The sequence below is a fragment of the Abramis brama genome (genome assembly GCF_963993115.1).
Source record: "Abramis brama genome assembly, chromosome: 8".
NCBI classification, from domain to species: Eukaryota; Metazoa; Chordata; class Actinopteri; order Cypriniformes; family Leuciscidae; genus Abramis; species Abramis brama.
Genome location: NC_139970.1, coordinates 32341221 through 32356297, shown reverse-complemented (window position 1 = coordinate 32356297; position 15077 = coordinate 32341221). Strand labels below are relative to the sequence as shown.

General features: G+C 38.8%; 1 protein-coding gene across 3 annotated transcripts in view; it reads right to left on the bottom strand.

Annotated features, from left to right (window-relative positions):
* Nucleotides 1-15077, bottom strand: part of kdm6a (lysine (K)-specific demethylase 6A) — a 52248-nt gene that overhangs the window by 11605 nt on the left and 25566 nt on the right. For 2 of the 3 annotated variants that reach the window (XM_084121985.1, XM_084121986.1), the window contains 12 exons: nucleotides 9450-9504; nucleotides 8950-8984; nucleotides 7246-7339; nucleotides 5530-5656; nucleotides 5057-5155; nucleotides 4676-4895; nucleotides 4252-4386; nucleotides 2827-2964; nucleotides 2670-2747; nucleotides 2455-2559; nucleotides 1886-2272; nucleotides 464-1224 (listed from right to left, as the gene is read on the bottom strand). In XM_084121985.1, coding sequence (XP_083978111.1) covers nucleotides 464-1224; nucleotides 1886-2272; nucleotides 2455-2559; nucleotides 2670-2747; nucleotides 2827-2964; nucleotides 4252-4386; nucleotides 4676-4895; nucleotides 5057-5155; nucleotides 5530-5656; nucleotides 7246-7339; nucleotides 8950-8984; nucleotides 9450-9504 — 2234 coding nt within the window. Of the gene's footprint in view, nucleotides 1-463; nucleotides 1225-1885; nucleotides 2273-2454; nucleotides 2560-2669; nucleotides 2748-2826; nucleotides 2968-4251; nucleotides 4387-4675; nucleotides 4896-5056; nucleotides 5156-5529; nucleotides 5657-7245; nucleotides 7340-8949; nucleotides 8985-9449; nucleotides 9505-15077 lie in introns of all 3 variants that reach the window. The other variant, XM_084121984.1, reaches the window with a different exon arrangement.

Here is a 15077-nt window from a genome sequence, read left to right as displayed (position 1 = left end):
TATCTCGCTTGGCATTGAACTTTGAGCTTTAATTTTACAGATATTATTTATGCTCTAACAGCAACATTACACACTAACTAAAGTTTGAAACATGGGATCACGAAGAACGAGACCTTTACTTCACGCTTCGGATGTGCACCACAGAAAGCCGCCTGTCAGTACCGAATTCAGTTCTCTTTCACGGTTTATTGTGCTTTCAATAACTCATCAAGCATCTCCCGCTCTTCTCATTCATCCATGTTTCTTTACTACTCTATCATGTTTAAGCAGTCATGCACTGCACGGATATATACATGTGGATGTGGTCTGGGTGTGTCATTTGCATGCAAACAAGAAAGAAAAAAAAAGGTAATCCTGCTGGGGTGGCTGAAGAAATCCATAATAATAAAAAAACAGCAGCACAAAAATACAATATCTACCTAGAATTCTGACAACTAGCTGAATACAGGAAGGAGTCAATTACCTGCATGCTTTGAGCACATCACTGGAGCTGGGGTAGATGGATACAGAGGACCACGGGGCGAACGAGGGAGGCGTCGGTTTCCTACAAACCAGCGGAGATGCCACCTTCAAGGGGCTCTGAGAGTCCTCCAGACCTTTGCCGTTGAGTGTGGGACTGTTAAGGCTGTTAACACTGTTCTGAGTGCTGTGATGGTCTGCTGATTTGGGTGAGGGTGTGGCCGTGGACATGGCAGAACACGGAGAGGATGCCACCGAGTTTTCCTGCGCCTTAAGCCCTGGGTGAACGTTGTTAACCTTTGTGCCGGGAGCCGCCAACCCACCGCCATTACTATTATTACTATCATTGGCTTTTCCAATCAACAAGGCAGAGAGTTGAGGATTGTCTGAACTAAGTACACCTGGTGAGCAGGGTTTCGCCCCAGCAGCGTCTGCCTGGCCCTGATGGACGTGATTAGGCAGTCCTTCTGCAGTGGCAGTGCTGTTAGGCGTCCCTGCGGAATGCCCGTTTCCTGAAGGCTTGCTCTCTTTGGTGTGCACCATGCCTTGCTGTCCACCTGAGGTAGCAGAGTGAGGGGAGCTAGGCGAGGGGAGGTGATTGTGACTGGCCTCCTGCGCTAACGTGTCGCTGGCTGTGGCCGAACGTCCGACCTGATTTGGAACGCCAGTGCCGGCTGCCGGGGTAGGCTGGGAAGTCCCAGCAGAAGAGAAAGGCTGCTCACTGTTAGGACCTGCTGAATATGAACCTGGACTTTTCTGAAGCCCCTGCGATAAATAATAAGGAAATGCTAGATTAAGGAGTGCATTTGATATTCAACTTTTCATACAAGTTTTAGGTCAGTAAGATTACTACTATTATGCAAGGATGCATAAAATTTACTTAAAGTGAAAGTTAAAACTTTTACATTACTGTTTCTATTTCAAATAAATTTGAATTTCTTTGAACTTTCTATTCAAAGAATCATGAAAAAAGGATCACACTCTTTACGTAAAAACATTAAGCAGAACAACATTGATAACAATAAAAAAAAACAATTTCTTGAGCCCCAAATCAGCATATTAGAATGATTTCTGAAGGATCGTGACACTGAAGAATTGAGTAATGACTGCTGAAAATTCAGCTTTGCCATCACAGGAATAAATTACACATTAAAATGTATTAAAACAGAAAGCAAATGTATGTAAATAAAATAAATGTATCCTTGGTGAGCATAAATGACATTTCTAAAACCATTAAAAAAAAATCTTTAGTGTACATTAATGTTGTGATGACAAGATTCACATGTAGCATTTAAAATTGTTGATTGTAGTTTTAAAAATGCATTATTTTGAATGAATTCCTAAACAAAACGGTATTGAATTTTAATATCGGCCATAACACGAAAATAATTACGATTATCATATCGGCCAGGATATTTAATCTCACCTGAGTGGAGTTGATGTGTTGGCTTTTCCACGGTTCATCATCCATGCTGCTGCTGGTGGGGGTTGTGCAGTTATGAGGTAGTGCGTTTTGCCGCAAGTAAGGCACATTTCCGTTGCTCCTCAATCCTGGGAGGTGATTATTGCCCACAGAGACGGCATCTGTGTTACCCAGGGTTCCCGCCGTGCTGCATGGGGTGGGGCTTGCAAGGACAGGTCCGTTGGCTATTGGCTGAGCAGCGCATCGTGAGTGGGCAGAGGGTGTGCGACAAAGAGGGATGTGTGGATGGTGAGGGGATGATGTGGAATTAGATTTCATAGGCAGTGAGGAGTCAGCTACAGGGCCGTTGGACACATTGGGTCGTATCTGACCCATAGCATTCAGCCTCATCTGTTGGAGAGAGCAAGAGTGTTAGGCAAGGCACCTTTATCAATATTAAAATCTCAGTAAAGTAAAGAAACGAAGACTAGAGAGGGCACAATCATGATTTCACTATCACAACCACTCATACACTACCTCTAGCCTTTCTCAAAGTTTGCAGTCTGCTTTGCGCCACTATAAATGATCCATACCTGTTGATTCTGTTGCATTAGACTGAGCTGCTTTTCCAACTGTTCCAACATTTGCAGCTGCACTGGCTTCAGATTGGCCCTGTTGGTCCGTAACTGTTCCAGAAGCTGTGTAAGCAAACCACACAATAATAAAAGTTTGTTTAGACCCAGTTGTAATAAATACATATATCATTCACATTCAGCAGTTTACAGATATAACATTTGGATCTACAAACCTGAAGTTTCTGTGGGGTTAAACTCCAGTTGGGGACTTGATGATGACCTGGATCATTTGCCCAGGAATCTGGTGAACTCTGATGGCGAGACAAGAAAATCGTAAATCAAATATTTCCTGTCAGTAAACAAACTAAAATGCTGTCTGTCCCTCAGTACCCTGGCTGGACTAGCAGTCCTCTTCCTTTTGGCCGGGCTGGACTGGTCGTCTGTCTGGTCAGAGAGCATATGAGAAGGAAGAGACTGGCCTGGGATTTGGGACTGTGCTTCATTGCTCTGATGAGCTTTGCAGGTGGTCTGCTAAAGGCAACAGATATAGAATTGCAGCTAGGACAATTGCACAAACATTTCACTAAATAAACCCAAATCTTTTTTCTTTTCTTTTTTGCACCACTGAAGCTTTGGTATTGATTATTGTCAGACAGTGTCATACCACTCCCCAAGACAATAAGCAAAAAGGCAGACAAGAGAAAGTTTATGCCATCTTTCTCACTCTCAATTATATCAGATAAATATATGACATATGTAAAGAATTAGAAGATTTAAATGGTTCCCCAAAATTAGTGACAAATATGTTGAAACAAAGGATGATGTGTGCTGATGAGTGCTATGGTCTAATGAACTAGAGGAAATAACTTTAAACCTTAGCAGTTTAAGATTATTCTCCAGAATCAATGTTAACAACAACATTGTTCTGCATGACTGGAAATTAAGGACCTTTTAGTGGTACTTAATCATGAAGTCAGGCCGTACCACACATTTTGATGTTTCATTAAAGGAATGTTACAGGTTCAATACAAGTTAAGCTCAATGACTGCATATGTGGAGATTAACTGGGCATCTCATTGGGCATTATAAACATTATTATGTGCTTCTGTTGATCCAACAACTGTCTCACATGTACAGTCACACACTACCGTTCAAAAGTTTGTGGTCAGTACGATTTTTTGTCTCTTTAATGTAAAAACAGTAATATTGTCAAATATTGTTACAATTTAAAGAACTGTTTTTCTTTTTATTATATTAAATATAATTTATCACTGTAATGGAAAAACTGAGTTTTCAGCATCCATTACTCCAGTCTTCAGTCACATGATCAATCATTCTAATATGCTCAATAAACATTCATGATTATCAATGTTGAAAATGGTTGTGCTGTTTAATATATTTTTTTAAACAGATTCATTTTTTTTCATGATTCTTTGATGAATAGAAAGCTTAAAAGGATTTTTATCTGAAATATAAAACTTTTGTAAAACTATAAATGTCTTTACTGTCACTTTTGACCAATTCAATGCATCCTTGGTGAATGAAAGGAGGTCTATTAATTTCTTTAAAAAAAAAAAAAAAAAATCTTACAAACCCCAAACTTTTGAATGGTAGAGTAAATAAGTTGAAATTGTTTTCTGTGGTAAACAATGCCATAAATGAGATCAATCTCAACCTGTACTGAACCGAAAATATTCCTTTTAAAACGCCACAATATCCAAGCTACCACTACCAACATTTTTATAAGTTTTATAAGTCTAAGCCATTATAGGTCTAAGCCATTCTTACTGGCTTGTCTAGCTGATCTGTTCTCACCTGTTGTGTTGTGTTGAGCGCTCCCTGTCTGGAGGTGAGCTCTGCTGGGATTGGTAGGCTCCACGCCTCCTCAATACTAGGGAGCATTTTACTTTTACTTGGTAAACTACCTTGCTGAAGATTACACAACTGAGCCTAGAAAAAGATTGCGCAGAAAACATGTTCAATGTCGGATTCGGCTAAGCTTGAGTCAATGCAATGGTGGTATGCATCAAAACACAGATGAAAATGACACTCATTTCATTCTCAGTGTATAGTATGTCAGACACGGGGACGTGATTCAAATCAAACAAGGAACTTAAAAAAACGAACAATGTACACAATCTGTTTCCAAAAAGAAAATAGTAACACAATGACAGGCACATTAAAATGAAACATGTACACTTCCTCTCCTGATAATGTCACGTGCGAGCACTCTCTCTACCTGGAGGCATTTAATGCGAGCGGTTAAAGCTGGGATGTTACTGCAGGACTTGCTGCATGTGGCATTGATGTAGCACTTTATGGCATCCTGCGGCTGGTTGCAGGACTCGTACAGCGTGCCCAGGTCCATCCAGGCGGCCGCATGGCTGTGGTCCAGCTGCACTGCACAGATGTATGCCTGCAGTGCGTCCATCGGCTGGTTCTGCTGCTGGTACAACACACTGCAGCACAGCAGAGAGGAGGGGTCAAAGAGGAAGAGGAAAACAAACAGTCGGTTCCTAACTAGCTGCCACATGATAATTAGCAACAGATAATATCTTTTGAGATATCTCATGAGCTTTTGCAGCATTTACCTAATAAACAATGCTCATTAAGCACTTACCCAATTGAGCACCATGTATCTGCACTGGCCTCAGACTTATCAATAGACTGTCGGTAAGATATGAAGGCATCTTGGACCTTCCCAATACTTGAGTAGCACCTGCATTGCAAGCATAAATAAATCAAATCCTGACACTTTAAAGCACATGAGGTGTAGAGCATACATTTGAGATAATTACTTGTAAATGTTTCTTCATTTGACAGACACTTGTATCCAAAGAAAATTACATTGGTTTTGACATTACATTGTAGTTTTATTAAATAGTTTGGTGATTACTTCAGGACACACGCAAAAAAGTTTGGTCAAGCAACAGATAACAAATAACTAATATTCAGATTAATGCATTGTTATAAAAAAATATAATAAAATTATACACGCACACACACACAAAAATCATTAAAAAAAAATACACTGATATGTGTTAATTTAAATCAGACATAACACTACAACAAGAGGTAAAATAAATTGCCTACCTGCCCAGGAAGTACCAAGTCTGTCCCGAACTGGGGTCTGCTTCTAGGGACTTCTGCAGACACTGAATAGCATAGCTGTTTTTGTTGGCTTTATCTCCCAACTGTTCGACTGTGTGATGCATCCAGCCTGAGGGAGCGATGGGAAACATGAGAATTAAATCAAAAACTGCATTCTCAACAAAACAACTGGAACACCATCAATAACCAAACACTCTCTTCCTCAACACTAAGCCATGGTAAGCGGGCTGTGGAGGCTGTTACGCTTATAAAGGAGCAAATGGTTTGTGCTTGTTGTATTCAGGGTAGGGTGGGGAGATGAGTTTGAGCTGGTGGAATTGGCGGCTGGGGGGGTTCTACTAAAACCAGCAGCTTCAAAAGGTCCCAGCAGATATGGCTCTGTCCAAACAGCCCCTCTCCTCTCAATTCCCACCCAGCCAGAGGTTGTTAAGGAGAACGAGACAGTGTGCAGACAAAGAACTTCCCCCATGTGGCCTGGCTTCTCCTAGGCACTGATCCCAGCCGAGCTTTTAACACCTGTGGCAAGCGCCTGCACCCGGGACACGTTACTACAGCAACCAGACCATTGCCGACAATTGCAGGAGCAACGTGGCAATGGTTTTATGGCAGCTGTTTGTTTTTTTTTGCTTTCTTTTTGTACTGATAAAAGAAAGAAGCTTGGAGTGACGAGGAGCTGGTATTTAAGGATTCACAACTCGCCACTGCGCCAATCATTCAAATTATTATTCCATTACTTATATATGCTTTCTACCCAAAGCACCTTACAGACAGTCCGATCCTGGAGTGCTTTGCTCATTGGTGCCAGTTTCCAGTTTACGACGGAATGGCCTTAAGCTCAGATTTCTAACCACACAACAGCATCCCAAAAGCAATTTGTGCATTTAACATTAGCACTTGCATCTGGCAAATTTGCACGCACTGGAGAACTGGGACACATTTGAGAAAATCTGGACAGTACACTTGGGGATGGTGTTGTTGAGAACACCACAAACATCTTTTGGGGAGACAGCATGATGCAATACCCTAGTGTGGATTGTCTGAACACTAATGTATTATCACATACAATTATCTAAACAGAACGGTTATTAAAAAACCTGACATATTCTTACTACGGTTTTACAATTATTTCAAAATATGCCACATTACACATATTCACAATCGTGGTTGCAGAATTTCACAAACAACTGTGCAGAATTCCAAGCATTCAAATGCCAGTCATTTACATACTTTGATACATCCCCTGCCCTCTTGCATACTACTTTTTCTTACACTTTTGCCCAATTGTGTTTAACATTACTAACAAGACTGTCTTTTTACCATTTCAGGACATCTTTTGTATACAAAATATGTGCAGAGAGTGTGCAGATTTCATTCTTTGACTAGACTGAAAATCACAGCAAACATAAACACATTTTGACAAATGAAAATTACAGCAGTTTGTGATTACCGAATAGGGACTTTTTAAAATAATTTTATAAACACTGCACTCTAGAGTAATTTCCAGTTGATTAAATATTTAACAGCAGAGCATAACTAGAAAAATATTTGATGACAGAAATAATGACTTTTCCATGACTTTAATATTTTATTATCTTACAGAACTTTTCCAGGAATGCTAATCTCAAATTCCCTAATATTCACAGGTACTCCATTACTGTGGGAACCCTGTAAAGCAGGAAGCATGTAAAGTACACTCACCTAATTGTTGGAGCGTAGTTGCCTTCACCTGTGCAGGGAGATTCTCTGTTTGTAACAGACTCTCGTAAGCTTCCTTTGCGATGCGGTATTTCTTCTGCAGACAAACAGAGAGAGGAGAGATGTTTTAGCAGACAAAAAGGGTCAGCGCTTTTATGGCCCCTCTGGTCGAACACAAAGGGCCTCGTCAGACTGACCACAATGTATGGTCTCAGGAAGAGATGAAGCACACTGGACACTGACCAGGCCAGACACAGAGACACAGGGACGCAGGAGACGACAGACAAACACCCGGACAGACGAGGGGGAGGGTCAATCCAGGCCAGACTAGACTTAACAAGTCTGACAAACACAGACATGCTCTGTATCAGTGTAACTTGAGAAGCCCTCTCAGAATAAGTGTTTGTTTTTCTTAGTGACCTTGACACAGATCTTTGTTGGAGCTGATGGCTGACCACCATAGCTGACCAACCTGAGCAACCCGACTCCAAACACACATGAGTCTAACATGAAAGCAATCTCATCTGTGTGTGGTGGACAATAAAATCAACCCATTGTAAAACATAGGTGTTGGTTGGCTGGTTAGTGTAGGAGTCATTGTTTATAGCAAAGTTTTAAAATCAGTATGAGATTAAAATGAATACAAGACCAGGTGGATAAGAACTATCCTGAATAGGAAGGACTAACTGAGTGACAAGAGTCTATCACTCATAACAGAGACCAATAATTTGAAGCAAAAATGGGAGGGCAGTGTGGGACTGGTTGGCTGTACACACAAACCATCAAGGATACACCCTAAAAGCAAATCCATCAATCATGAGTGTTTGCAGCGGCACTAAACTGTGAGCAAAAGAAAACCCCAGGTCCTAAAACAGTCCTGTCACCTCTATGGTCTGCTTCCTTTACAAGCAGTTATCTACAACGCCTATAGACCACAACAGCGGGGTGCTGGAAGTTTTAAAAATCATATTTAATTGCCAAATTCCAAGTGAAGTAGAAGTCACAAAGTTTACTAATCAGAGAATATGATAACGGCAAGTAGGACTGTGGTGAGTTTGTAATGTCATGTAGTGTTTTCTGAAACAAACAAACAACTCGCAACATCTGATTTGGTGTTTTGAGTTTGTAATTAAATTTGAATTTCAAGTTTTTATTAAAACCATGAAGATTCCCTTGGGGATTAAATTATTACAATATATAAGTGGTTCTCAACCATGGGGCTGTGGATTACTTAAAATATATTACATTAATTAAAAAAAAAATATTAATAAGGGCTGGGATAATAACATTATTTTAATATTGTTTGTATTGAAGAACATAAGATTATTTAAACATCTGGAATCATAAATAGAATTGTTAATTTAATACCTCAATACACCATTTTTGTTAATAAAAAAAAAATGTTTGAATATAATTGTAATGATTTTTCTTTCAAAATTTTGTCATCTAAATACCTGACGCCACAGATTGAACCCTTTGTCTATCCCTCATAGCCTTGCCCTAATTTCCTCCAAATTAAATATGGCATCTCCTCTGACTAAGGTATATGGATGGGAAATTACTTCAGAAACCAAGGTCTCAGTCAGAGCAAAGTCACTTCTGCAGTCTTTATCATACAGGACATATAGAACATTATACCCCCAAACATGAGTTATCAGTGAAACACTGCAACTTATGATAAAACGTTACAAAAAGGGGAACACTCACCTGAATTTCATATACATGAGCGATGTGGAACTGAACTGTGGAGACAAAAAGAGGAAGTGATCAATACTGGAAATCCTTTTTTGCATCCAAATCTGATATGAGGTCAAAAATAAAACCAGCGTTCTTTGTCTTCACTGTTTCAGCTTGAGCGTTAATAAGCTTATGGGTGTACAGACACCGGGAAGGAAGAATATTAGCTTGCCCTTTGTGCACTTCAAGCATGTCATTACTGCCCGTATGCAAGGCAACACACGGCTGCATTTAGTCATGCAGTTTCCCTGGCAACTGGAGTCTCAGGCAGGATGGAGATGGTGAAAGGAAAAATCTAATTGAGGAAAGCCTCAGCAAAGATGTGCCAACCTTTTTCCTTTGAAATCTTCTATCAAGGCGACAACACTTTGTCTTTACTGCTAAAAAAATCCCTCATGCATAATGTGACACTGCAATTACCAAATAAAAAGATATTTACTAAAAATTAACATGCTTAGAATGGTACTTACTTTCAGCTTTGGACAAAGTGCAGGGTGTGGAGTCAATCAATGCCAGCTGAAAATGCTGCAAGACAAGGTGAAGTTTGATTAGACTGGATATAGTTAGTAACACATAGATATGGGGTATTTTTACAGTCTGAATTGTCATTCTGAAGTCCAACTGTTAGATATGCCCATATGATTTTTTTTACATCCAAAAACAATACCAACATAATCCATCCCATAAAGAATAAAAAGAAATTGGCTACAATGAAAGTGCTGTTTCTGCAGACAATGAGTCCAAAAATAGGTTTGCTACCTCTGATAGTATGGAAAGAGCCATATGGGAATAACAACACAAACCTCCATTGTTTTAATGCCATCAAAAACAGATTGGACTAAATTCATCTACATCATAATAAAATGTAATTATGAAAGAGAGACAAAGTCAGGACAAGCATCGATCACAGTTTTCCCAAAACAACCTCAATCACAATTCCATCCATCAAACTATCCCATGACTCCACATCTAGTGAGACAGTGATCATTGGACATTTGAATGTTGGCCATAAACTTATGAACCCCAGCTGTTTCAAATAACTGCAGTTTTTTGGGAAACTGCCTCAGTACTATGTTTTCACCAGCTGCCAAGGTTCCATTCATTCTATGGGTGAATCTTACAAAACCGGTTACTATTACCAGGCTTTCTTCAGTACTGGTAGTACTAAGCACCGGGTCAATCCAGAACACGCAAATAGGCGTATTTGTGCGAGCGCTCTGTGAAGTGCATTAACGGTTTTAGCATCATGTAGCCAATCACAAACATGTTTGCACGTGCGTTTTGAGTTTTAGTCAGAATACGTTCAAAACACCACAGTTTGTGTGTGAGTGAGTTCTGCATGCTCACAACCAAGTATAAACAGGACATAAAAGAATCACTGTACAGTATATACAGTTATTTTATTTTATGGGAGTTGCTAATTCAGCGAGCTTGTGCTTTTTGCTTGGTTTCTGACTGACAACCATATTAAAACGCAGGCCTAGATCTGTGCATTAAGTCTCGCAGTGCTATAGACCTGCCATGTCCCGTTACCTGTAATGCACTTCATTGTTTTTCAGTTTATTACTAACTTTTTATTTGATCTTTTTAATGTAATGTTCATTTAATTGAGGTTTCAATATATTATTTACTTATACTTTTAATAGCATTAATAATTAACTAATTTCATTTATTTAATAGCATTTAAAAATTAATTTCTTTTATTATTTAAATAAAAGTTACAATAGTTTTTGCTTTGGTATATACAAGAAGACTTCAGCTGCCAAATCCTCTAAGTCCATCTAACATTTTTCTTTTAAATTAGCATTTTTTTCAGGCTCCTGTGTTTAGGTTCAGTAATTTCACTTTAAAGGTTATTAGTCAGTTATTGAAACGCCTTATTTTCAAAAATGTCACTTTTCCACTAGTCAATTCATTGGCATTTAAAAAATTTGATATTCTTGTTCATGTGTGCTTTTTTTTTGCAAATAGCTTTATATCTGTTCTCTAATGTAGGTTATGGCTGTTTCTGTCAGAGTTACAGCAGCACACGAAACGCTGGTGTGTTTAGATGCTACTCACGAAATCATGCCATTACCACTGTAACACTTTTCTTTAGCCTTAAAACGGGCAGAAATATGAGGTTGATGATGTTTCCTGTTGACAGTGACTGAAACTACCACAGGCTCATCCATTTTATCATACTCCTCTCCATCTTTAGTTAAAAATCTCTTTAAACAGACTTTCAGCCAGGCAATTGAAAGCGAGCTCATATAAACACCATTATTAATCTTTAAAATCATGATTCGCTTTGCGTCTTCTGATTGGTTCTGAGAACTCTGAGGCTTTTGCTGGCAAAGGGAAGTGGTGTTTAGAGGTTTCTGCCAATGAACCAGTATTTCTGATTGGGCTGAGGCTGGGATTTAGGGAACAAACAACAAACAATACTTGTATAGCATTTAATCAATTTAGTTAAAAAATATTTTAACATCTATTAACATTAGTTAATGCACTGTGAATTTGTTTTTATAAACAAACATTAAAAGTTAATAATGCTGTAAAAATGTATTGCTCATTGTTAGTTCATGTTAATGCATTAACTAATGTTAACAAATGAGACCTTATTATGAAGTGTTACCATAATTTTATGTATACAATAATATAATTGTACTGTTTTTAATTTATGCTTATTTGCATTTTTAATATTACAATATTTTTTACAGTACTATAGAAAATAGAAAAACGCATGATGCATTACGGTAATGAGAAAATGGGGGAAATGGTTGCCATTATTATACTGCTATTATTTCATATGAGAAAACTACTCATACATAGCTACCAAATTATTCTGACTCAAGAGAGGAAACAGCAAGGTCAAGAGGAAGTGATCTTGTAGTGAGAGATGCTACTACTGTATATTAAGATGGGCACAGGGCATAGAGAACCCCTCTGTGAGCAGCATGATCACAACACTAATCACGAACCCTTTGACATGAAGAACTAGCAGCTGCTAAGGTTACCAAGAAACCAGCCCAAAAGCACAGCCTCTGCTCCTTATTAAATAAAGCACTGAAACCTGTCCTAGCACAGAGGAACCCATCCACCTGCATATTCACAACTGAGGAAAGTGGCCATGCATTACAATGTCCTAAATCTGATGTCCAGCGTACAGACCTCAAAGACAGATTACAAAAGGACTTAAGGACTCCAACACTCCACATTTACAGCCTGCCTGTCCAGCATAAAACAATCACTGGAGTCAAATTAACAGACAATAATCAGAGACACCAAATTCATATTTTAGAATAATAGAAAAATAAAATGGTGCAACCAAGAGAGAATTTTCCTATTAATTACCATTCAAAGTAAAGCATTTAACAATCTTAGGACTTACATGCCAACGAATCATCACTGCTGTCAGTCGAAACAAGGAAATCATACAAACACACACCTATCTGCTTCATACAGACATCCTCCAGCAAACAAAAACATGGATTACTGACCATAGCAAGCCCTTTGTGCTGAGCTGGTCTCCATTGACCAACTGCTTCCTACACGTTTGCTCTCTCTCTCTTTCTCTCTCTCTCTCTATGGCTCTCGACTGGCAAGTAGATAATGCAGCAGGATTACCAGTGTGTCTCTCTCTCTAATACTGATTACTATTCAAGAGAGCAGCGGCAGCAGCTGAGAGATGACACGCTGCTCTCTTCTGCCGTAAGCTTTTGCTCTCTGCAGGAAATCGGAACAGAGGGACAGGAGTGAATGGGGAAAAAACAAGACGAAAAGACAGAAGAGGAGGCAGACTGTTCAGTGCATCACATCAGCAGGCATTAAAACCGTTCTATGGAACCAACATGGACAAGTTCTTTATTTAAAAAAAACAACAACAAAAAAACAACAACAAAGCCACTCAAAGCATCTTAACATGGTTAATGTCGAGAAACAGTGAAATAACAGCAACCCATGCTGCAGCGGCCTATGTCTAAACAGACTATATAAAATTGATTAATTAATAACAAACAATTGTTAAAAAGTCTGAGGTTAGTAAGTTATTTTTTTATTTTTTTTAACGAAAATACCTTAATTTAGCAATGGATGCATGAAATTGATCAAATGTGACCGTAAAGACAACGATAATGTTACAAAAGACTATTGCTGTTCTTTTGGACTTTAAAGTCATCAAAAATGTATCACTGTTTCCACAAAAATATTAAGCAACACAACTGATTTTAACATTGATAATACCAAGAAATGATTCTTGAGCACCAAATCAGCATATTAGAATGATTCCTGATGGATCATGTGACACTGAAGACTGGAGTAATGATGGCAAATTTCATTTCAGCTTTGCTATCACAGAAATAAATTACATTACAAAAAATTATGAACAGTTATTTTAAGTTATTACATAATATTTTTACTATATTTTTGATCAAATAAATGCAGCATTGGTAAGCATAAGGGACATCTTTCAACAAAAAAAAAAAATCTTACAGACCCCAAAAGGTTTTTCCACCAAACCCCTTTAAAAGGATACAAGTAAAGCTCCTATTAACTGGAATTGTGAAAGATTGAAATCTAAATTGATTTTTAGGGTTGTCTAGTTAGTTAGTGAGCATACTTGATCTACTTGAATTATCAAATCATCAAAAAGATGACTGGCTCTTAACTTTAAGGTGGAAATTCTTACAGCAGCCATTTAGTGTTATGAATTCTACCCATTAATATTTCTAAACAGATCCTCTCCATTATGCATAAGCTGCAGTAAGACAACTTCAGCCATGATGATTGAATAAGTTCAGAATGAAATAACACTAGGGATAATCAAGTATAGAAATTTGAGCTGATCATCATATTTATGCTACAGCCGATAAACAATTTTAGTTACGGCCAACATAAAGGTTAAGATTTTGTAAATAAGCCTAATATCATTTGCTTCTATTAGCCAATACTGAAACAACAGACAAAAACACAGATATACTGCACAGGTATATCTCTAAATGCAACTATGAGGATGTAAAAAAGAAGCTCAAACAGTAGAGCATTGGTGCGTGCAATGCCAAGGTCATGGGCTCGATTCCCAGGGAAAGCAAGAACTGATACGAATGTAAATGTGTACCTTGAAATGCAAAGGAAGTCGCTTTGAATAAAAGCGTCAGCCAAATGCATAAATGTAAATGTAAATGACCACACATTGACTACAATCCTGAACAGTGATCAAACTTTTAAATGCTGATAACTGATATCAGTAATTCTCTGTCAATGCGATGTCAAAAGGGATGACACTGCAGTAAAAAAAGCATGGTGTTTTTGCAACAGATTTATGACGCATAACGCTACAGATACAATGCTTTAAAACGCAGGCGTAATCCTTATGGTAGACATATACCAGAGGGTTATGCTCAAGGAGTGCAGGGCCGCACGGGTGCATAAAGAGAGCACTGCTGCCTGCCCTCAGAGCTGCCGCTTTGTTCCCGTAAGTGGGATACACAGGGAGCAGGAGAGCATTCAGTCCCTGCCACCCCTTCCCCAGAGCAGAGGGAAGACTTATTAGCACTCACTCACTTACTCTGACTCACAATACCCTGAAGAGTAAGAGATGATTGAGGATGTCCAATGCATTGCATTCCACACCTTCAGACTCTGCAGTTCAATCTAAGAACCTCTCAGGAAGAGACTGTCTGACTGACAAGTAAAAACCACAATCACAGTCGATTTCTGCAATGTTTACAGTTATGTCTGAAAGAAGATTCAATGTCATAAACCTCATGAACTTGACAAATCAGTCAGCACACAATAATATCAAAAAGCATCACAGATAGCCTGCATTCTCCATTTCTAATAGCACTGAAGGCTCAAGAGTTCTTGCTGGTGTCCTTAAGACCATGGAGTGGGATGAGGAGAGGTTAAGAACAAGGGAAACATTTTTGGAAAAAAAAAGAAGTCAATAAGCTCAAAAAATGAAATCCTCTGCACAGAGGTTGTCTTCCCTTTAGCCCAGATGGCTACTCAGCATGCATGCACACACACACACTAGAAGAGCATGTTGAGAGGGAAAGGAAGGAAGAAAAAAAAGAAAGAAAAATTTGCACTCTGCCCTGCCCTCGGTGGTGACAATA